This window comes from Colletotrichum tamarilloi, assembly GCF_030869305.1.
Source record: "Colletotrichum tamarilloi strain Tom-12 chromosome Unknown Scaffold_2.1, whole genome shotgun sequence".
Lineage (NCBI taxonomy): Eukaryota > Fungi > Ascomycota > Sordariomycetes > Glomerellales > Glomerellaceae > Colletotrichum > Colletotrichum tamarilloi.
The window spans coordinates 112,717-134,290 of record NW_026849385.1 but is presented as its reverse complement, the minus strand read 5'-3'; the positions used below and the strand labels follow the sequence as shown (position 1 = coordinate 134,290).

The following is a 21,574-nucleotide window of genomic DNA, read 5'->3' as shown; positions in this document are numbered from 1 at the left end:
CTATTCAGTGCAATGTCTCCGCATGTGCAAGTAACCGCACCCCTGTCACAAGGTCCAATGCACACGCCCCTCCTAGCCCACCAGCGCTGTTACCAGCACCAATCATTCTAGGACCCCTGGACAGGGGGCCCGAACTGCGGACAACTTTTGGATAGAGTGTCCTTAAGACTTTCTGCAGTAGGCTCTCCCACTTCACGAGTTGCGCCGAGAGGTCTGACCAACTTGCGCGAAGCCAATTCTCGACAATATCGTTCTTTTTCGACACTGACGACTTTCCTTTGCAATTGAGGTTCCGGAAACGAGGCATGCGGTAGCGGAACTAAGTTTTAACGGCGAGCATTTGCATCAAGCCGAAAGGATTCGCATCGAGGAACCGTTACTGGCTACGCGACCAGCTTCATCAGCGACGAACTCGAGTGCCCGACCACGAACTGCCGAAGACTTGACGACTGTTCTTTGCTGGCAACATCACTGGTTCTGAACAATTTTTCGATCTACGTCATCTGAGACCGTCATGATGAACGGCTGGGACGAGAAGCAGCACCTGGACGACGACGCCTTTGGGGCGAAGGGGAACATCGTCAGCGCTTTCGATGCCTTTCGTAAGTTGCCAATTTTCCAGATACAAGCCTCCTTTTCAGTGCCGCTGCCTTTCAACGTGGCGGGAATGATTGCCAGAATAGCCATGTGCTAACAGCCCTGTCTCCTTAGCCAAGGCGAAACCACAGTATGTGACGCGCACAGCTGGCGGTGGAAAATGGACTGTCGCGATGACGGTCATATCAGTCTTCCTTTTCTGGTCTGAACTTGGTCGCTGGTGGCGTGGTACCGAAACGCACACTTTTGCCGTCGAGAAGGGTGTACTGCACGAGATGCAGATCAACATGGATATTGTCGTGCGCATGCACTGCGATGACCTTCACATCAACGTTCAAGATGCGGCGGGTGATCGTATTCTCGCAAGCAGCATGCTCAAGCGCGACAAGACCAACTGGTCTCAGTGGGTGGACAGCAAGGGAATCCACCGCTTGGGGAGAGACAGCAAGGGCAAGATTGACACCGGCGCCGGCTGGCAGGAGGAGGAGGGTTTCGGGGAGGAGCACGTCCACGACATCGTGTCGCTCAGCAAGAAGAGGGCCAAATGGGCCAAGACACCCAGGCTCTGGGGCGACGGCGATAGCTGCCGCATCTACGGCAACCTCGATGTAAACAGAGTGCAGGGTGACTTCCACATCACCGCCAGAGGCCACGGCTACATGGAGTTTGGGGAGCATTTGGATCATGCCGGTAAGTTGATCATCTTGGGCTTCAGTCCTGACGCGTTGGCTTACACTTTCACTCAGCTTTCAACTTCTCACACATCATTTCGGAGATGTCCTTCGGTCCATTCTACCCCTCGCTTGTGAATCCCCTGGATCGCACGGTCAACCTCGCCAGGATCAACTTCCACAAGTTCCAGTACTACTTGTCCGTGGTTCCCACCGTCTACTCTGTCGGCCACTCGTCGTCCAACCTCATTTCCACAAACCAGTATGCCGTTACAGAACAGAGCAAGGAGACCGATGACCACAACATTCCCGGTATCTTCTTCAAGTACGACATTGAGCCCATTCTGCTATCCGTGGAAGAGTCCAGAGACGGCTTCCTCCAGTTCTTGATGAAGATTGTCAACGTTATCAGCGGTGTTCTGGTTGCCGGCCACTGGGGTTATACCCTCACCGAGTGGTACAAGGAAGTCATGGGCCGGCGGAGAAGAGAGAGAAACGAGGGTTTCATTGGCACGAAGAGCTCAGAGTACGATCAGTAGAGCAGCACCATGGGGGCATCGACAGATGGGAACATAGTGACATAGGAGTTCAGGGATTGTGTATAGATAAGCATCTGGGATAGGGGAAATTGTTTCTTTGCATAGTTTTTACCGTCTGAAATTCAGCCAGTAGAACGGTTGATAGGCCACAAGTTCATATTGAGCTTACCTTTTGTTCGTGACATTTCCACTGAAAGTGAGCACCTCGGCGAAGCGGCTCTGAGCTGGACCGTCTGGGTTGACCGTGCAGGTTGACTGTGCAGGGGCATTACCTCGGCGCAGCTATTCCCGGTGTAGTTTTCGGAGCGAAGCCGGCAGAGCAGGGATTGGGCCTATGACCTCCACTAGGTGCAACTTCCCCCGGACTCGTGCACCGGCTTTTCAATTGAGTCTTTCCAATTGGATCTTACGTGCCGATGTCGCCAACAGTCAACCCAAAAAATTCCACATCACACCCCGCCACCAAGTTCGACTCACAGTAACCTGTGAGACGTGCTCAGTGACGATGGCACCAATTGAGCTTGCCAGTCGATCAGGAGGCGCCGCGAGGGTGAGGAATAACTGTATTTCAATCAGTGAGAAGAGAAAAGAGAAACTGACGAGGTTGTAGCGGCTTCTGACTCGCACGCGACCATGCCTTTCCGCATCCTCGAGCCTGCCGATTAGGAGGACATTCGCGACCGCTCAGGACGTTGAGCAGCAAGATGCTGAGATGCGCAAGCTGCTCCCCAAGTCTATCAAGCCCGACACGTACCGCAGACTTCACGACAACCTCCTCAAGGTCCGTCATGTCCTCGGACAGCAGCGCCTCACCCTCGCCGAGAAGATCCTGTACAGTCATCTGGACAACGTCGAGGACTCGCTCCTTACGAACACGGACAATGGACGCAATATCCGCGGCAGTGCCAACCTCAAGCTGAACCCAGACCGAGTCAACATGCAAGATGCATCGGCACAGATGGCGCTGCTGCAGTTCATGTCCTGCAACCTTGCGAAGCCTGCGATTCCTGCCAGCATCCACTGTGACCACTTGATTGTGGGATCCAAGGGCGCCGAGAGCGATTTGACGGACGGCATCAGCGTGAACAAGGAGGTGTTCGACTTCCTCGAGTCTGCCGGACGCAAGTATGGCATGGACTTCTGGCCCCCTGGTGCAGGCATTATTCACCAGACGGTTTTGGAGGTCTACGCTCTTCCCGGTATCATGATGTTGGGAACCGACAGCCACAGCCCTAACGCTGGTGGCCTTTCTACTATTACTATCGGAGTTGGTGGTGCCGATGCCGTGGAGGCGCTTGTCGGTGCTCCTTGGGAGCTGAAGGCCCCTCGTGTGCTCGGAGTCAAGCTGACCGGCAAGCTCAATGACTGGGTGTCCCCCAAGGACGTTATTCTCAACCTGGCCGGCAAGTTGACTGTGCGCGGCGGAACCGGATTTATCGTTGAGTATTTCGGCGAGGGCGTTGAGACTCTTAGCGCCACCGGAATGGCCACCATTTGCAACATGGGTGCCGAAGTCGGCGCTACAACCTCCATCTTCCCCTACACGGCCGCCTCTGAACGCTACCTCCTTCAAACCCGCAGACAGGCCGAACACAAGGCGCTGGACGCATACAAGAAGTGGTCAGCCTTCAACTTCAGAGCTGACGAGGATGCCCACTATGACCAGGTCATTGAGATCAACCTTTCTGAGCTCGAGCCCCACATCAACGGCCCCTTTACCCCCGACTTGGCTACCCCCTTGTCCGCTTTCAAGGAGACCATTCAGACTGAGCAATGGCCTGAAGTTTTGTCCGCCGGTCTTATTGGCAGCTGCACCAACAGCTCCTACGAGGACATGACCAAGGTCGAGAGCATGGTCAAGCAGGCCGAGAAGGCTGGCTTGAAGCCCAAGGCACCATTCTACATCACCCCTGGAAGCGAGCAGATTCGCGCTACTCTCGAGCGCGATGGTACTCTGAAGACTCTGGAGGGTGCTGGAGGTATCGTTCTCTCCAATGCTTGCGGCCCATGCATCGGCCAGTGGAAGCGTCAGGACGACATCCCCAAGGGCCAGCTGAACGCCATCCTGACCTCGTACAACCGTAACTTCAAGGGCCGCAACGACGGCAACCCCGGCACCATGAACTTCCTCGCCTCCCCTGAGATCGTCACTGCTATGGCCTACGCCGGTGCGACCACCTTCAACCCCATGACGGACAAGTTGCAGACCCCCGACGGAAAGGAGTTCAAGTTCGAGGCTCCCCGCGGCCTGGAGAACCCCAAAACCCCCTTCGAGTCCGGCGTCGCGTCCCTCCAGTCCATCTCGCCCGATGAGCCCAATGCCGACGTCAAGATCGCCATCGCCCCGACCTCGGAGCGTCTCGCATTCCTCGAGCCCTTTGCGCCCTTCCCCGAGAGCGACCTAAGCGGCCTCAAGGTCCTCGTCAAGGTCACCGGAAAGTGCACTACCGACACCATCTCGGCCGCGGGCCCCTGGCTCAAGTACAAGGGTCACCTGCCCAACATCAGCACAAACACGCTCAACACGGCCGTGAACAAGGAGACGGGCGAGGTCAACGCCGCCTACGACGTCGACGGCTCCAAGCACACCATCCCCGAGCTCGCGCAGCTGTGGAAGGAGCGCGGACAGGAGTGGCTCGTCGTCGCGGAGCACAACTACGGCGAGGGCAGCGCGCGCGAGCACGCCGCCCTGCAGCCGCGGTACCTCGGCGCTCGCGTCGTGCTGACAAAGTCATTTGCGCGCATCCACGAGACCAACCTGAAGAAGCAGGGCGTCGTGCCCCTGACGTTTGAGAACGAGGCCGACTACGACAAGATTGCGGCGTGCGACGAGGTCAGCACCGTCGGTTTGTACGAGATGCTCCAGAACGGCGGGCAGGGCAAGGTGCAGCTGCTTGTCAAGAAGAAGGACGGCTCCGAGGTGTTGATCCCCACCGCCCACGCTGTTACCAAGGACCAGGCTGGATTCATCCTCGCGGGCAGCGCTCTGAGCATGCTTGCCAAGCGTAACCAGGCTTAAGAGTATGTTTTTTCTGTTTTCCTTGCGGGGGCTTTCTGTTCTCTGTCTTTTTTCTTGTATGGGTCTTGTGGTTTTTTACAAAAGGCGAAAAGAGGTGAAGACAAAAATTTCCGACGATTGTATATATCCCGCAGTGTCATTCTCCATTTCTGGGATATTTTAGAGCAGCCATGGCGTGTATCACAAAAGAGAAGATGATTCGAGAATCGGCTTTCTGCTGGGGCCACTTTCATGTGACCGGCCAGCGTACTACGTGGTCTTATGCTTGAGGTACCTACGACGATGCTTGTGATCATTAGTATTATGTGACTGCTTCGATCAGAGCCTCTTGCTCGAGCAGTCTCCTCTCTGCTGTTGGCCATCTTTGATTGTGGAGGAGAACCCCCAGACAACCCAGATGATGTGCCCAGATTCGTCACAGTGTAACACTTGCGTCAATTACTGGCTTTCCTCGCTCGCAGGGTATATGATATCAACGTCACCTCTACGGGATGCCAAACTCTCATGATGTGAAATTACCCCGCCCCAAAACCTCCTCAGCTAAGTAACTTCATCCTGGGTCGATGAAGTCTTCATTATCCAATCACTGTTCATTCACACGGAGAAATAGCCGCTCCCAGGAAAAATTAAGAAGAAAAAAAAAACCTTGCCCTTTCCGCGCTAAGGGGAAGAATAATCCGCATGTTGCCGGTCTGCCTCACGAGGAGTTTCCCATATATTTAACAGGCTTGCACAGAGGATCAAGGACAACACTTCGAGATGCGTTGGGCAAACAAGAACACAAACAAGCCTTCATAGATCCGGTCCCGTTGTTCGTCTGCCAGCGCCGAGATGCTTTCGGTTAATACCGGGCGTTTAGCTCAGTGGTAGAGCGCCCGCTTTGCATTCCTTCAGCGCCTGCGGGAGGCCCAGGGTTCAATCCCCTGATCGTCCAATCTTTTGCCCAGTGGGGCGACTTCATCTATCAAAAGCTTCTTTTTTGACTTCATCCATCTGGATATCGACGCTTTCAGAGAAGAGTGATTACCTCGCGGGCCACGCCGTTGAATAGCTTCATCTCGTTCGTGTTTTTCAAAGCCCCTGCTCGGAACGACACGCCAACCCGCTTGAATATGTCAGTCCCAGCTTCTATCCTCTCGAGGACGATGAAGCCGTGATACGGATGGGCATCGCCCTTGTTCCATGTCTTTCCCACGAGCAGACAGGAGTATTGCTGATTACGGGCAACAGAGCCTGCATAGTCGCAGATCATGGTGTATCTGTTCGCTCCCGCATCCACGAGGTCGTATCTGACGCCTTCCGTAAACCCCATCATTGAATCCCCGTCCTGTATCTCTGTAGTTGCAATCTCAAGGTTGTGTACTATGGCCCCCCGAACCACGATCTTGGCTCCCTCGCAAACTTGACCGTAGATATCCTCCGTCATGAGAGGTTCTACCTGAACATCCAACACCTTCAAGTCACCTTTGAAGTGCGACATGGGATGGAACATGATGGGCCCCTCAATGGCCGCCCAGCTCCAGCTCGGCGCCCTCCACTTCCCAGGCCTCCGCGAGACTGTCTCGGGGTTGCGCCAGTAGTCGTCATCCGCCGTCCAGAGCAACTGCGTCGCGAAATCGCCCTCCCACAAGCCGGCGATATACCTGTTCCGCTGCTTCTCGTGTCCTTCTCGTCCACTGCCGTACACATCCTCATGCATCATCTGGAACTGCTTCGCCATCCCAGACAGCGCCGGCAGCCGATCCGCATCAAAACTGATGGACCGCTCCGAGAAGAGCATAACGACCTGCCGCCACTGCAGATACGCCCTCTCCGCTGACGACAGCGCTCGAAACAGCTCCGGCGAGCGGAAACACCGCACCGACTCCTCGTCCAGCTCGACGGGCTGATCGCGGCGGCAGGCGCATGAGCGCGACGTGTTACACTCCCAGACGAGCTCGTTGGTCGTGTAGTGCAGCGTCCTGTTGGACAGGATCGCCTCCTGGAGCGTCCAGGCGCGCTTATTGATGGGCTCCCCGTGCGCGCCCTCAACCTCGATCGTCCGGAGCAGGACGGTGATGTCGTTATGTTTCCTCTTGAGCTCGTCGCGGACGTAGACCGGCCGCACGGCGTCCCCGAGCTCGTCGAGACGCTGCGGCGGGGCGCCAAAGGCCTGGGGTGCGAAGACGCCGACGCCGCTCCCGTCCGCGTGGTCTACGGAGATGGTGACCGTTGCGTTGGAGTAGACCTCGCACATGCGGCCCGCCTCCCGGGCCCAGTCTTGGGCGTCGCCTTGGATGATGCAGAGGGCGTCGATCCATAGGTACCGCAGTCCGAGGTTTCTTGTGATGGCGACGGCGTCCCGCAGGGTCGGAGGCATGTCGGCGCACGGCATGGCGTCTTGGTGCGCGGCGAAGTTGAGGAGCGTCGTCTTGAAGGCCGGGTGGGAGGCCGGGTCGCCCCAGCAGTAGCTTAATGCTGCGTATGCGCCGGAGGCTCCGCGGGACTCGACGAGGCACGGCACGGCGTGGTCATTGATGCCGACGTCTATCACACGGGTCGGTAGAGTCGAGGCTAATGCTGGTTGCCTGCAGGATGGGTGATTTGCGAGGCAGTCCTGAAGCCATGACGATGCTAGAGTGAGACTGGCTGGGGAGGCAGAGTGGCTCTCTACTTCCTGGGCCGGACCGATGGTCGGATGGCATGCGCCATGATCGTCTGTTTATGTTTTGAGCGGGTTTGAACGAGAAATATTCGAGTGGTGATTTTCAACGCAATGGAAACTGGTCTAACCTCGTCGCGAGAAGAGCTCTAGAGCAATGTTGTCTTCTCCCCAGCCAGACACGGAAATCTGGAGCGACGCGCCCGATGCAAAGCGCATCTGCAACAGTCCAGATACATCCTTGCCGCTGGGCCCATCTAGATTCTTCTTGCGCAGACGTAGCGCAGCCCAGAGGAGCTGGCAGGACTGGCATGATGTGGTCGTTGCGGATCGCTGGAGGTCGTGAAGCTCGATGAACTTGGCCATGCGCTGATTCGCGGCGAGCTTCTGGCCCTTGACCTCATCCGCACCGAGGTTGGAGCAGATTGCGCAGTTCATCTTCCGCGACTTTCCTATAATGTCTTATCGTACGAATATGGAAATATTCTGGGACAAATGCCAGTCCTTTGGGTGGTTGACTTGATTCGTCTTGGCGTAAGCGAAGTTACTTAAGCGTGCATAGGTAGTCCCTCTTTTTGAAGGCCACCTTTCTCTGCCTCGAGTGCATGATCTTGGGAATGCGCCTCTGAGAAAAGCAGACATGCAGACCGAAATTTCAACTCGTGGGCGGTGGTCTGGCACTTTTGACCATTTGGTGAAGGCCTTTTAACCCGCTGAACGACAAGTCCATCGTCTTTTTTGGGGCCGTGATGTTCGCAAGACATGTCCTAGACGAGGTAGCAGGGCTCTTCCACTTTAATTATCTCAGATAGGTGAAACCACTGGCATAATTGGGGGATGTGATATGAAGTGCTACTTGTGTTCTGCGAATCCTCATGAGCGATCATCCATATGATACTCCGGAAGTCAAGATCCATGTGAGAATAGTCACCGGAGGTGGCAGCAGACTGTTATTCATCCAACTAATCGGCGACTAGGTGAGTCGAATATCATAGATAGCAGACTAGTAACCTTGCTGTAGCGAGATGTTTATTGATGACAAGGAACTGAAAGAGGCTTCAAAACAATAACAACAATAAACGTAAGTTAGCAGCTGAGTCCATAGCCATGGCAGAGATAGCGAGCTCTGTTTAGTGAGTGGCAAGCAGATCATAACATTTGAAGATCAACAGGTCGATATATAAGAACACAAAGCTTTTATTTTTCAACACGATGTTGAAACGGCCGACTCTCTTCACCGGGCGCAACGACACCACCCATAACCTCCTCAAGACAAAGATGTTCCCGCAGCGACGGACTTCAACCACGTTGTTGCGGGCGCTCAGCCCTGAGAGAGTGCACCGTTACCTGACTACCTACCACCCCCTTTCTTCCCCCCTGCTCATCCGCAAGGGATGGGGAATGAACTTTTGATCACACGGGTTGAACGGATCAGATGGCACCTCCTCAAGCTCTGGACCGGGGCTTGCCTCATCCGGAGGGAGCCAGGTTCAGCGAAAACGCGGGGTAAGGAGATTTGATGTGTGGAGGAAGAAAGATGCGCGGATCATGGCGCTCGCCGGGCGTCTGGGGAAAGTGTGCTGGGCTCTTAGCTTCTTGCCTGGCTTTTTGTACGTAATGAAGACGCCACGGTTTGATGAGGGCGCCGGTCTCACTGCCTTTCAAGCCTAGGGCTTGGGCTTGGGCTTGGTGTAAGCCGAACTTGACGATGGCTTTGTGGCTTTTTGGAGGAGTGTCTACGGAGGGTAAAACTGGTGGCCCTTTAATACTTCACAAGCTGAGATGGAGGTAAAATTGTAGAGACAAAAGTGTGTTCTCTCGATAGCCTGAAAGTCTGAGGATCAGATGGGATGACAGCTTTGCGGGCCGCTCCGTGTATCGAGAGTTTTCGTAAAGCTCGTTTCTGTCCAGTTTTTGGTTGGAGATGGTGTAATTGGCAGTCTGAAGTTGAATAACCTCACATACAGCAGTCCAAGTTGGTTCATTTCCCTCCAAGCCATTCTTTCTTTCTCGGTGCGTTGACGTTACTCAAATCCCACTGTCAACTCGGTTGCCGAACATTCAATCTCCAAATGAAATTTGTGGCTCTCGGTACCTTGATGTCGAATCCAAGGCAATGCAGGAATGCGTGACTGAATCGTGGCTTCATGCCCTCGACGGCAACAAAACTGAGCTCAAGGCGAAATTAAGCCAAGAACTCACGTCAATGGGGGGAAGTGGACTGGCGCCAGACTATCGAACGAACCGAAGGCTGTCAAGCGAGCACGTTTGCCTCGAAACCGAGACGAGCTTCGTCAACGGAATTACCTTCAAACCTGCAACAGGATCGTGGCATCAGACATGGGCTCAGAAAAGGTCTGCTGACACTCAGAGACGCGGCAAACGGATTCCCATTACCCCCAGGAAAATGATGACTGGTCGACGACAGGGCATGTTGGCGGGGGCGGTAATGGCACAAGCGGGCAGTACTCCTTGACGTCGTCGACAAAGCTGTTGGCCCTAGCCAGGGAGGGGGTGGGTGGTGATCTAATAGTGTCCAGTCCTATCCACTCCTTCCAAGCCAAAACATGCCAGCAGCGATCAGGATCAGCTTTTCCCGAGCCGCTACGCAGTAGAAACGAAGGTCAGAGAGGGAGGAGAGGGGAGAAAAATAAAACTCTGCTAGAGCTCAAGAGTCACTGCGAAATTCCGTCCAGCACGTTCCACGTTCCTTGCATTAGCCCCGTTTTCCCCAGCTCCCAGCCCTTCAGGTTTGTTTAAAGAGGAGCGTCGTGACCAGCCAGTGGGCCCTCCCGAGGTCGCGCTACGGCCGAAAGCGGTAATCTATTAGCAAAACGTTACCCCATCGTTTGCTCCAGAATGGCGTCTTTTCATGGCGAGAATTTGACAACTGGAGTTTTTTGAAGAGTCACGAGGTCCACCTGGCACCAAGAAGTGGAGAGGAGGAGAGGGAAAAAAATCAATCACCGCCATGGCGGATGAAATGATGCTCGCCCTGTAGCTGCCCTCTTGCTCTTCGCAGTCATTAGGGTCTTTGGGGTCCTTGGGGGCCCTGACAATGATTGCGTAGGAATAACAAACAGCGCAACGGGCGTTACTCGTTGCTTTTCTACGACTCTTATCAGTGAGATCATTGAGTGCAACCAAAAGTGGCTAAACTTGGATCTCGACGTTTGCTTATTGATGATAACAGAGAGAGAGCTCCTTTGTCCGGTTACGGTTCAAATGCACCGCCCAGCAGCTTGCGATATACGACCAGGGTGAGAGAGAGAGCTCTCAGAGCGCGTGTGTTGGTGGTGGTAAAAGATCTAGCAACCCAGAGAGGCATACGGCATATGCAGCATGCCTCCGGCAAAGACCCATGTCTCACACACATCTGACCTTGTCTTGTCATTTATTCACTGCATCACGACATGCATGGTCTTCTTCTGCTCACTCCCCACACCGGCTCCAACAGGTCAACAACAGCAAACCTGACCTGGCAAAAAGCGAAAGCCAAGGTCCAAGCTACCCATGAGCCTGGGCCCAGCCTAGCTAGCGTAGCTCCGCTCCCGTTGTTTCGGGGCCTCGGGGCCATGCTAATTTTGCACATTCAGATCTCTCCGCCTCCTCCTCACTCTGTGACTTGCTCGAGAGCCGCCCTCTCTGACAAAACTTTGCCTAATGTGGGCTCTCCGGTTTTATTCATTTTTTATTTTCTTTCCTTCTCACACTAAGAAAGAAAGAAAAAGTCTTCCACGATAGTACGTAGCTACGTACCTAGTGTACCTGGTCCATCACAAGTGTGAGAGAGCATACCTTGTTCGTTGCGAGTGCAACGCCGTCACTTAGCTCACGGGCATGGGAGAAACTTTTGCTTGTCAGGAGGACACTGCTTTGGTGTGTCTGTGAGGCTAGCCCTCCACCACCTCTTACTCTTCCAAGGACAAACCTATAATAACCTTGGCCTCCTCTCGCTATTCTCACGAGGATCCCCTTTCCCGCCATTGACACATCCAAGACACATCTCACACATCATCGGCTGGTTACCCAAGTCTCCTCATCTGACAGTTCAGACGACATTTCAGCTGACATCCATCCCACTTACACCCACTTCCACCACACACCAAACCTCAAAGCTCAACACCACCACCACAACCAAACACTACATACATACAACACACATATCCACCAAGATGCCTTCCCAAATCTTCGTCACCGAGCCTCACCCCACCGTGGCACCAAACACATACATCTACTCAGGCAGAGGCGGCTTCGGCAACATCCGCAAGGCGCCCCAGGTCCTCACCCCGGCCACCGGCATCACCACCCCTCTCAAGCCCGCGCCCATCCCCGCCGGCAACGGAGGCGCAACCCGCCGCTTCTACTCTGGCATCGGCGGCGCTGGCAACCGCCACGAAGCCCCCGAGCGTCCCGTCCGCACCTTTGACGAGGACTTTGACCGCCAGGAGGTTCGCGACCGCGCCGCCGTCGGCCACGTCGGTATCGGCGGTGCTGGCAATGTCACCCGCCGCGTCTCGGACGCCTCTTCTGTCCACAGCGGCGACTCGGAGGAGTCTGCGTCTACTTCCTCGCTCAAGTCCCTCAAGAACCGTGGCGGCAACTTCTGGCGCCGGGTCACCAAGGCCAACTGAGCACCTATCTACACACCTCTTTTTCATAATCACAAGGGCACGCCGTTACGGAAACTAAAAAAAAGCACACACGCATACGGAATGAATTATCAAGGACATAGCGGGAGCGGCCTCGGGATGGCTTCTATTTTCTGGTGAATGGCATGAGAGCGAGCGCGGCGGACACAATACCCCCAGATACACCCATCTGGTTGTTCAGCAAAATAGTACTGAGAGGGACCATATATGGGTTTCCTCTTGAATATCAAATGTTTCACATCTTCACAAATGACTCTAATTTTGGCCAGTAATGTGACATGATCTCATATGCCGGTCAGTAATTAAAGTGAACCAGCTCACTCTCACGGTGCAATCTTCTCTGGTTTTCGACTCAATTCACTGGCTCTGCCTGCTGAGTTGTAGAATAGTCCGGCTGTCATGGTTGAAGCAATCTTGTACTAATTACGTCTCAATGAGCGAGGACTGTCAAGGACCAACAAGCAAGTAACCAACCTTGAGAGGAGATGATGGTAGGCGAGCCTGTACCTGCGCTTCAAACTGCGTATCCATAGTCTTCCATCTCACTCCAACACGTCCTCAATCTGGCAGGGCGGAACTAACCTTAACCGCCGTGACCACCCAACAACAGCGATCCCTCGTCTCACATCCACAACCCTCACCTTCTCTCACCCGCTCCAACTCAAGGAAACTAACATCATTTTATCACACCTCTGTTCGGTATCATTGCATGTATGAATACAACCGTATGTACGCGCCAGTCACCTACCTAGGTCTCATCTCTAGACCCCAACTCCAAAAACAAACTCAAATGGAACCGTCGCGGTGACCCACTTACAACGGCCAAACCAGGGTATCGATATATATTCATCCGTCACAAACTCATGACGATCCTGACTGACATCTGACAGAAACACGCAACGTGACTAGGGGGTAGCAAACGCTCGGGGGCCCAAGAGACAATAAGCTGTTATAGATAAGACACAAGAAAAGAGATTGTTGACGCTATTTTGGCGAGACACGGAAATAGGGTTGCGAATAGAAAGAATGTTACGGCCCGAAAGGAAAAAAGGAATATATTGATACCAACGCAACCTCCGGTTTCCATCGGACGCATGTCACGTAACTTGACAACGACCAACCAACTGGACCCCAACTCATGCGGCAAGCTGCATAGCATTGTACGGCAATGCATGGTCAAAAAGTACGCTTTGCATATGTGATCAAAAGAGACAACAGCTTCGGGTATCATTCTCAACTTTCTAGCTGACCATTACCTCATATGCTGCCTTTCACCTATGACAATGGCTTCGCGAATGCCGATGTCTTTTGAGGGTAGGTAAATCTTAAATCCAGCCAATCGCCACTCTCTCTCGCTCCAACCTCCATGACATCTAAACTCCATCTACTCATCCAGTTGTCGCCTTTTGTGTCTAATCATAAGGCGCAACAGGATGGTGAACACAGCTCTAGATCTATAAACGTCGAGAGGGGGGCCATCAACGCCATCTGGAAACCGTTTCATCGATATGAATTAAAAACAAGAACCGTCTCACGTAAGCTTGGTATGAATGATTTCCGGGTTCTCATGCCAGTCGTCGATGCTCACCCACATCTGTTGTAAAAAGGGGTTAGCCTCGAGATTCCGCAGTGAATTGAGCCCACGGGAAAGAGTAGGTGAGTAGATTGTAACCTACCTTTCGGAAAGTGCTGAGACCAGCCAAAATACTTCCACCGATCCATGTCGAGTACTTGCGTTCTGGCGGCGCAAAAATCTTTATTCTCATGTCCTTGACGGCCAGCCGTTGCAGCTCCGTCAACAGACGGTCACCAAAGCCCCTAGTCAGCGTGCTGCCGCCAGAGAGTACAATGTTGCTGTAGAGCGACTTGCGCAGGTCGAGATCCGTCCTGTTGATGGCATCAACGACAATTTGGTGCACACCGGGGTACTCGAGGCCGATGATTTCTGGGTCGAAGAGGATTTCGGGTGCTCTGAACCGTTCCGCACCGATCTGTAAACATAGTCAGCCCACTTATCTTTGCCGTCTTCCATAACGAGAAACTGACTTTAAGCTTGTGACCGTCCGGAAGAACGTATTCCACGCCCTTGGCCGGATCTGTCCTGTTTGCCCACTCCTTCTCCTCTTTCCTGGGGTCGTGAGCGACATAAGTTACAGACTCCTTGATGAGCCGCACAACCTCCTTCTCGGCGCTGGTGTGGAAGACGTAGCCACTCTTCCGCAGCAGCATTTGCATGTACTCGGTCACATCGCGTCCTGCCACGTCTATCCGCCTGATGCTGCTCGGCATGGCGAAACCCTCGTAAACTGGCACTGCGTGTGACACTCCATCACCCGAGTCAAGAACGATACCGGTTGTCCGGCCGCTAGCGTATAATGATAGGACGGCTTGGATTGATGTGTACAGTGCCGGGACGTTGAAGGTCTCGAAGAGGATCTGAGCCGCTGTGTCGCGATTGCTGCGAGGGTTGAGGGGTGGTTCGGTCAAGAGGACGGGATGCTTGAGGTGGGCATTAGTATCAAGAGCAGATATAGTGCGTCTCGCATATTGCACAAGCCATAAGCTGTGCCAAACGAACCTCTTCACTGAGCGTCTTGAGGCCTTCGCCGTAGACGTACTCCCAAATCTTTTCCATATCGTCCCAGTCCGTGACGATGCCGTGCTCCAGCGGGTACCTGATCTTCAGCAGGCCTCTGAGCTCCGTTGCCGCCTTCTGTCCGATAAAGACCTCGCCCTCGAGCGCGCCGGCGAGAACTCTCAGATGCTTGGGCCGACCGACGAACGAGGGGAAGTAGCATTTGGGCAGGTCGTCGCCTGCGAAACCGGCACGGATCGTACCGGAGCCATTGTCCAGGACAATTGGCGCGTTGTGCAGCGAGTCCGTCATCTTGTGAGATGCATCCGAAATTTCAATAACAAAATGGTATTGTTTGTCTACACCTCGAGCCTTTTAGCCCTCACGATGCTCTTGCTGCTGGTCGTTTCGGTTCGTTTTCGCGGCGGAACCCCTTTGTTTGTTGGTCGGGCGGTGACTGCAAGTGGGGGCGATTCGATGCTTGGTGGCTCGATGGCAGTCAACAGAAAGCCGCACTCGAGCTTGTTGGCAGGTCCCTGGCACCTGTTTGTCAGGTATTCTCGTTGGGTCGTGGTCGCAGTTGCTCGCCTTTGGAGGTGATAGTGTTGTCAAAATGGTCAAAAGTGGCAGCTTCAACACGACGCGGTAGCAGTCCGGGGAGCTGCATGGGCGCGAATGAGGGACTAGGACAAAGGTGGAGTAGCGCGCTTCGGAGCTTCCACGCACGGGCCTCTCAGGGTCTCTTTTAAGTTGTAAGTGAAGTCCAGACAAGAGTACATGGGACGATACGAAGTTTATGACTTTTATCGTACTAATAAATTCATGTAGGCAAGCTCGATGTTACTCATGGTCAAAGATAGTAAACCTGAGGTTCTCAGGTGGGTTCTTAGTTTGAACAAAGTAAATTATGCATGGTCCGTACGGACTTCTACCGATGCTATAGGTATCCAAGAAGCCCCAGAACGCCTTCAGATGCTTGAGATATGTGCTGGTATCTCGTGAATATCCCAAATTCCCAAATGAAACTTCCAACTCCTGTATCGTTGTTGCCAATTATCCCATGTTGTGGATCGACTATCCAAAAGGCTGTTTACATGTGACCATCGACAAGCAGCATGCTTGCGTAGGGCCAGCCGAGGATGCCGAAAGCAAGGGGGAAGAACCTGTTTGGTGTAATGTTAGTCACCGTCATCTCTTCTGTAGCTAAGGCTGTGATGGCTTCTTACATTGCTGCGGTGACGGCACGCTTCTTAATCATGGCACCGTAGTAAGGCTTGGCGTGAACACCAGTCTGCGACATTCTCTGGAAGGGATGAGGCTCGAAGGACCGGGCGACGTTGCGCATGTTGTGGAGGAGAGTAAACTGTCTGCGCTGGACAGCGAAGCGAGCAGCGTTGCGGGCGGCGAAGGCGGGAGACATTTTGAGTGGTGATTGGAGGGTTGGCTTTTTTTTTGGTGTTGAGTCAAGAGACTTCTATTGATTTGATGGAGAGGAGTGAGGTGAAATGTAATACACTCGTACAGAAGATGTAGTGGAGAGTTAGTTTGGTGATTGAGTTGAGACTCTGTTTGGTGTTGTTGATGTGTGATGATGATGAGAACGGGAATGGGAACACGACAGGCGGGAAGCTGCTTTGGATCTTATACCAAGGAAAAGATTGTGCCTCCAGCCCGCATACCTACAAGATCTGTGAATCTCGACAAAGGACTCCGGGATTTCCAACGGCAAACGCCTATTGTGGGCAGATGGGCGGGCATCTTTGCCCGTAAGATTGCCGTGCCTGGAGGCTTCTAATCTGGGCTGGGTCAAGATCATGCCATCCCATCTCGTAAACGGATCCCCCCAAAAGCCAGGGCCAAGGGTTTGGATTTCTGCAGCACCAAAAAAAAGGTGTGAATCATGAATGACAACTATGTCTCATCCAATAGGCGCAGCCGCGAAAAGGGGGCAAGCGCAGCGCTTGGTAACGTGGTTCGCAAAGCCCGAGTTGGAGGGGGCCCGTTTGGATTCCAGCCGTTGTTAGCAATCAACGAAAAAAAACTGACGTTGGGCGATCGTGCGTTTTCAGGTGGTTTCCTGACGACTGCCAACATTAATGGGGTGATGTGGTCTGACGGGAGGCACCGAGTACGAGCGCTGATTGGACAGAAGCGGGGCCAGGAATCCTGTGCCAATGACATGATCGCCATTTCCTTCAGCTATCGAACCACAGGCCCCGACCGGCTGGGTGCGCTGACGAGGGAGAATCCGGGGAAAGGTTGACAGCTGCCTTGCTTCCGAATCGACAGATTTGTATCCTACAGATCCCGAAAAGAAGAGACCGCAACTTTGAGATTAACAGTCATTACCCAAACAAGGCAAACCGTGAGACAGTTACCATGTGTTCTGTGAGCAGAACATACCGCAGATACGTACCTTTCCAGAAGTACCTGTTTCCTCAAGGTGAACATGAGGAACAGTGTACTGTACGCAGTAAGTGTCTTGCTTAGGTAAGCACGACAGTAGATCAATCTGGGGTTCGTTATCAGACCCTCCGCATCTTATCGTCATGTGATCCGGTCGGATCCGACTGCACGGTGCCCGCGCCTCGACGCGTCCGTTCCGGGATTTTTCCAGAGCCGTGGCCTTCCGGGTACCCATTCACGAACTCAACCCATATCTTGCCTCAGCCATTGACCGAAACGACAGGAGACTGGGCTCCGAACCCCGACCGAATCGATCGCCTCACCCCATCCTCCTCCTTACCCACACCATGCCACTGGTCGACCCCGTCACAATGTCAGCGCCAGCATCATCAAAAGCCGCCTCCGACGCGGGCAAGCCAAAGGACAACGTATTACATCCTGTCCAGGCCCTGGCGAGCCCTGCTGCGCAGGTCGTCCGACACCTCCAGCCGGTGCTCGTCTCCGGCCTCTTCCTCGCGCAGTTCAGCTCCCTGGTGACCGACCCCGTGCGAACCCTCCAAAACTCGCTCCCCATCGTCGTCGCGATCCAGGTCGTCTACGCCTTTGTCAGTCTGCCGGCAGCCGGATCGCAAAGCGCGAGGCCGTCGAGGAAGCCTCGGCCAGGCGAGAAGAAGAAGGTTGAGAGCACGGGGCCCAATATTTTCATTGTAAGTCACAATATTCGGCCAATTCGAGGAAGGGCCATAGCTGACTATCGGGAACCCCTCAGGCTATATTCCTTTCCCTCCTCCTCGCTGTCCTCGTTACGCCAGCCATCCACGTCGTTCTCGTCCTCTTCGGCGCCCCCTTTTTGACGCATGTACCGCATACCCTCCTCTGCTCCGCCAACGTCGCCATTCTCTCGCTCTTCCCGCTCTTCTACGTTCATGGAGTCGATGCGAGCACCTGGGCGGCTCTCGCCAGTGCGGCGGCACCGTTGGACGAGACATACGGCGGTCTCGTAGGAGGCCTGTTGGGCGCGTGGCTCGGTGCGGTGCCCATTCCGCTCGACTGGGATCGTGAGTGGCAGAAGTGGCCCGTCACTATTGTCTGCGGCCTCTACGCTGGATACATCTTGGGCAAGACGATTGGCGGCACATTGGCGTTTGGCAGGAAAATGGCTCCCTCGGCGCACGACGACGAATGAACTCCTATGACGCTTAAATCCAAGTCCACCCTACAAAATATTCTTTAACAAACCGTAGCTAGAATAGCTTGCGGAAACACGGCACCGGTGGCGCCAATAGATGTTCAGCGAAAGTACGGACCTCGCTGCCTTGGTATACACTCCAAGCCAGTTGTGTCATGTCCAATGCTGAACCAACAATGGCTGGTGGGCAGTAGCCTCAGACGTGCATGTCTAGGCAGTTTGGCAGTCTAGGATTGCCTATGAGAGCTAGTCCATCACTGTTGGCCAGACCTGGCTTTCGTGGGGAAACCGATGTATAGTAGCAGAGCCGATTGCCAATGAGGTCGCTTGGCCCGGCCGAAACAAGAAATAAATATGTTAATAATAGCCTCGGGCCTGGGAAGTCAACGGACGCGCAAATGTGACACTACATCATCGGCCCCTTGAGCCTCAGGCGTGCGCAAGTGTGGCGTTGGTTGCGACGAAATCGCAATACCTAGTTGTTCAAGGCACGCAACATTCGTCGCGGCATACCTCACAGTTACCAGCCACAGCTAGCCTTGCCGCAAGCCTGCCGGTCTTGCCCAGCCCTACGAGCTCGGAGCAAGGGCGATATCGAGGATTTGACGTCTTTTCGCCGCCCACGTTGAGTTCCCCGTTGCAGAGCGGAGACAGGCCGCGTCTCCTCCCTAGCCCTGGGAGCTGCCGAACCGGCTTGGCCCTCTTTGCCGCCGGGCATGACCGGGCCCCTTGCGTCATAAGTCACGAGGGCCTTGGGTTTCCATTGGTGAGACAGACTGACAGGTTTTCCTGTGTTGTTTGGGAGGAATATGAAGAAGGGGAATTAGGACGAACGAAGAAAAGGAAATCCTAGGCGGAGGAAAAGAACCACCTGGATCGTCAGTGCATTGCGTCCTTCTCCGCGACGAGCGCGGACGGACCGATGTCCGCTGGAGAAAAGAATAGCATCAACCTTGACTTCTTGAGTTGTTGGGGGCCTCGACATGGACAAGACAGGCAGACCCTGGAACGCATCTGTGGCTGAGTCGTCACTATTGTCCCATGAAGCAGCTTCCGGTGTGTGGCGTTTGTGGCTCATGACGCGCACCGTGAGGCTTGCGTGCATGGGGATGTCCCCTGACCAGCTCAAAGCTGTTTTGACTGGATGACGATAGGTGGAGCCATGAGCAAAAAGAGCAAAATTAAGAAGAGCGAACCCCACCAGCGCTGCGCTAGCAAGGGCTCGGTTGATGACGTAGCACCCACCTTTATCGCGTCCACCGAAAAGAGTTCACGCAGTGCTGAGGTACATGAGGGAGCAAGTATAGCAGTTGAGCAGGAATTAGCTGTACAAGTTGCTCAAGGACGTCGGACTAACCGCACAGAGCCCCTCAATGACGGCGGGAAAAGGCTGGGCAAGAGGGATGGAGGGACGCGCAATGGGTCTCGATTTAGTAAGGATAGATCGGAAACCGAGGCCACCGCGATCCAAGACGATTGAACATCGTGAAAGCGCGGAGAGGAAATAACGACGAAGACGTAGGGGGACCGAATGTTTGCCGTGGAAGCGAGCTTCGGAGGCTGAGAGCAGGCATCCAATCCTCGTCAATGGGATCTGAGAAACCTGGCAGTGTGCGCTGCGAGGTCTGATGCAGCGACAAAGGCATGACAGGCAGCAGGAAGGTCCAGATGCCGTGTGTCCCAGTGATACGTCGTAAGGGGCTCACATTTGCTCCGCTCGGGTGCTTGTTTCCGCAGGCGCAGGAGGGGAGAGCCTGCAGCAGTGCAGAGGAAGAGGAGGGAAAAGAGACAAGGTCATTGCTAAAGTGGGCGGAGGTGTGGCTTGTCCGCAACGCACGGCAAGAGCCATCCCATCTTTTCCTTCTTCTCTCAAGGCGTAAATGGCCTAGCCAGAGGCCCAGAGCTTGCAGTTCGTGTGGCCATGTGCTGGTGCTGCCGCTTGTGCCTTATTTTCCTTGCCGCAGCAAACCGGGAATGAGTCGATGACGCAACTCCTCTCTCATACCACACCCCCAAGCCTTTCCCGGCACGACCAGACGCTCTTGTTGCTCGTTGGCTCGTCTTGGGAGGCTGCGCTTGGGTACTTTGGGGGGGGGGGGGGGGAAGACATGTCCGCGGGCCCCCCCGGCCCCCCCCCCGGCCCGGGGTTTTCCCTTTCCGGGCGTCCCGGGGGGGGGGGGGGGGTGGGGGGGGGGGGGGGGGGGGGGGGGAAGACATGTCTGCCGGGCCTCACTGGCCTACCACCTGCGACTGGCTTGTCCCTTGTCAGACGTATCCGTAAGGTAAGGTCAGGTTGGTACGGAGGAGAGCGGGAAGGGGTGGCCCATGCAAGTCCACATCACATCACTGTGAGCTCGTCCTTGCCTTTTTTTGTATTTTTTCCTGCGCTGGGCTGTGGCTTCCCCCAGTTGGCAGTTGCTCTCATTCCTGCTATATAACCATCTCTTCCCCAGCCCACTTACCATTCGATTCCCCTCCCCTTATCAACCAACGAACTTACATTCGACATCACACATCAGATCTTCAGGATCCCGTCACGAACTATCCTACACAAATAAACACACCGTTTGACAACACCAACACATCAATCAACATGCCTTTCACCGCCTCCGATATCTGCAAGATCATTCTTGCCGTCATCCTCCCGCCCGTCGGTGTCTTCCTCGAGCGTGGCTGCGGCGCTGACTTCTTCATCAACATCCTGTTGACCATTCTTGGTAAGCTTGACAGTTCTTCAGACACTGTGAATCTAGTTAACAATAATAGGTTACCTCCCTGGTATCATCCACGCTCTGTACATCATTCTGAAGTACTAAGCGAATCGTCGCTGCATTTCTCCGATCGTAATCGCCTACACGAGAGGGCATGACGATATCCAGCAACGGAAGCGACATGAACTCTACCTACTCTCAAGGATGTGTCACCACGCCTTCCCGAAGAGTGTGACGCTGTAGGCGGTGGCCGGGCATTCCAGCGATCTTGGCTCTCCGTCTCATCCGGCAATGCTGGGGGATCCTCCTGCGCCAGCTGCAAGGATGCATGCTGCTCTGCAGGGTTGGCCTATTACCCCTTACCTCACCAACCTCCACCACTGTTTTTTACGACAACGACACAGCAACGGCCTCTTTTCATAATTCCTGGCGGTTCCATTCTTCGGACTTTGTCACGTTACTTCTCATCTTGCGGAATGCGACTTTTCGAAACGATTTGTTTTGGGCAGGCATTCAAGACCAGGAAGTGGAGGAGGAATTCGCGCTGTGTGTAGCATGCTTAATTCGATACCCG

The 21,574-nt window shown here is 54.3% G+C and overlaps 11 protein-coding genes across 11 annotated transcripts, besides 1 other annotated feature; 6 read left to right on the top strand and 5 right to left on the bottom strand.

Moving 5' to 3' along the window:
- Positions 1 to 514: 514 nt before the first annotated feature.
- Positions 515 to 1,807, top strand: CTAM01_00680 (uncharacterized protein; the record flags this gene model as incomplete). The annotated part of the gene is made up of 3 exons (XM_060516728.1): positions 515 to 602; positions 712 to 1,287; positions 1,344 to 1,807. The coding sequence occupies 3 exons, from the start codon at positions 515 to 517 to the stop codon at positions 1,805 to 1,807; spliced, it is 1,128 nt and encodes a 375-aa protein (XP_060388190.1).
- A 505-nt stretch (positions 1,808 to 2,312) lies between these two features.
- On the top strand, positions 2,313 to 4,826 carry CTAM01_00679 (aconitate hydratase; the record flags this gene model as incomplete). Its single annotated transcript, XM_060516727.1, has 2 exons — positions 2,313 to 2,357; positions 2,418 to 4,826. 2 exons carry the CDS (start codon positions 2,313 to 2,315, stop codon positions 4,824 to 4,826), a joined length of 2,454 nt encoding a protein of 817 aa, XP_060388189.1.
- A 1,009-nt stretch (positions 4,827 to 5,835) lies between these two features.
- Positions 5,836 to 7,905, bottom strand: CTAM01_00678 (heterokaryon incompatibility protein; the record flags this gene model as incomplete). Its single annotated transcript, XM_060516726.1, has 2 exons — positions 5,836 to 7,523; positions 7,599 to 7,905. The coding sequence occupies 2 exons, from the start codon at positions 7,903 to 7,905 to the stop codon at positions 5,836 to 5,838; spliced, it is 1,995 nt and encodes a 664-aa protein (XP_060388188.1).
- Positions 7,906 to 8,574: 669 nt separating this feature from the next.
- On the top strand, positions 8,575 to 8,880 carry CTAM01_00677 (uncharacterized protein; the record flags this gene model as incomplete). The annotated part of the gene is made up of 2 exons (XM_060516725.1): positions 8,575 to 8,591; positions 8,652 to 8,880. The coding sequence occupies 2 exons, from the start codon at positions 8,575 to 8,577 to the stop codon at positions 8,878 to 8,880; spliced, it is 246 nt and encodes an 81-aa protein (XP_060388187.1).
- Positions 8,881 to 10,650: 1,770 nt separating this feature from the next.
- Positions 10,651 to 10,731: a sequence feature (Short protein (CTAM01_00676, KAK1511746.1) was converted to a misc_feature.).
- A 911-nt stretch (positions 10,732 to 11,642) lies between these two features.
- On the top strand, positions 11,643 to 12,101 carry CTAM01_00675 (uncharacterized protein; the record flags this gene model as incomplete). Its single annotated transcript, XM_060516724.1, has 1 exon — positions 11,643 to 12,101. One exon carries the CDS (start codon positions 11,643 to 11,645, stop codon positions 12,099 to 12,101), a length of 459 nt encoding a protein of 152 aa, XP_060388186.1.
- A 1,549-nt stretch (positions 12,102 to 13,650) lies between these two features.
- Positions 13,651 to 15,281, bottom strand: CTAM01_00674 (actin; the record flags this gene model as incomplete). Its single annotated transcript, XM_060516723.1, has 5 exons — positions 13,651 to 13,713; positions 13,796 to 14,110; positions 14,166 to 14,618; positions 14,698 to 15,006; positions 15,081 to 15,281. Coding segments are annotated over 5 exons (1,341 nt in total), but the record flags the coding sequence as incomplete, so codon positions are not given.
- Positions 15,282 to 15,784: 503 nt separating this feature from the next.
- On the bottom strand, positions 15,785 to 16,114 carry CTAM01_00673 (uncharacterized protein; the record flags this gene model as incomplete). Its single annotated transcript, XM_060516722.1, has 2 exons — positions 15,785 to 15,857; positions 15,921 to 16,114. The coding sequence occupies 2 exons, from the start codon at positions 16,112 to 16,114 to the stop codon at positions 15,785 to 15,787; spliced, it is 267 nt and encodes an 88-aa protein (XP_060388184.1).
- A 1,333-nt stretch (positions 16,115 to 17,447) lies between these two features.
- Positions 17,448 to 18,286, top strand: CTAM01_00672 (GPI biosynthesis protein family Pig-F; the record flags this gene model as incomplete). The annotated part of the gene is made up of 2 exons (XM_060516721.1): positions 17,448 to 17,807; positions 17,870 to 18,286. 2 exons carry the CDS (start codon positions 17,448 to 17,450, stop codon positions 18,284 to 18,286), a joined length of 777 nt encoding a protein of 258 aa, XP_060388183.1.
- Positions 18,287 to 18,809: 523 nt separating this feature from the next.
- CTAM01_00671 (uncharacterized protein) lies at positions 18,810 to 19,394 on the bottom strand (the record flags this gene model as incomplete). Its single annotated transcript, XM_060516720.1, has 2 exons — positions 18,810 to 19,065; positions 19,210 to 19,394. The coding sequence occupies 2 exons, from the start codon at positions 19,392 to 19,394 to the stop codon at positions 18,810 to 18,812; spliced, it is 441 nt and encodes a 146-aa protein (XP_060388182.1).
- A 216-nt stretch (positions 19,395 to 19,610) lies between these two features.
- On the bottom strand, positions 19,611 to 19,766 carry CTAM01_00670 (uncharacterized protein; the record flags this gene model as incomplete). Its single annotated transcript, XM_060516719.1, has 1 exon — positions 19,611 to 19,766. A coding segment is annotated over one exon (156 nt), but the record flags the coding sequence as incomplete, so codon positions are not given.
- A 1,116-nt stretch (positions 19,767 to 20,882) lies between these two features.
- CTAM01_00669 (plasma membrane proteolipid 3) lies at positions 20,883 to 21,105 on the top strand (the record flags this gene model as incomplete). The annotated part of the gene is made up of 2 exons (XM_060516718.1): positions 20,883 to 21,006; positions 21,056 to 21,105. 2 exons carry the CDS (start codon positions 20,883 to 20,885, stop codon positions 21,103 to 21,105), a joined length of 174 nt encoding a protein of 57 aa, XP_060388180.1.
- Positions 21,106 to 21,574: the final 469 nt, after the last annotated feature.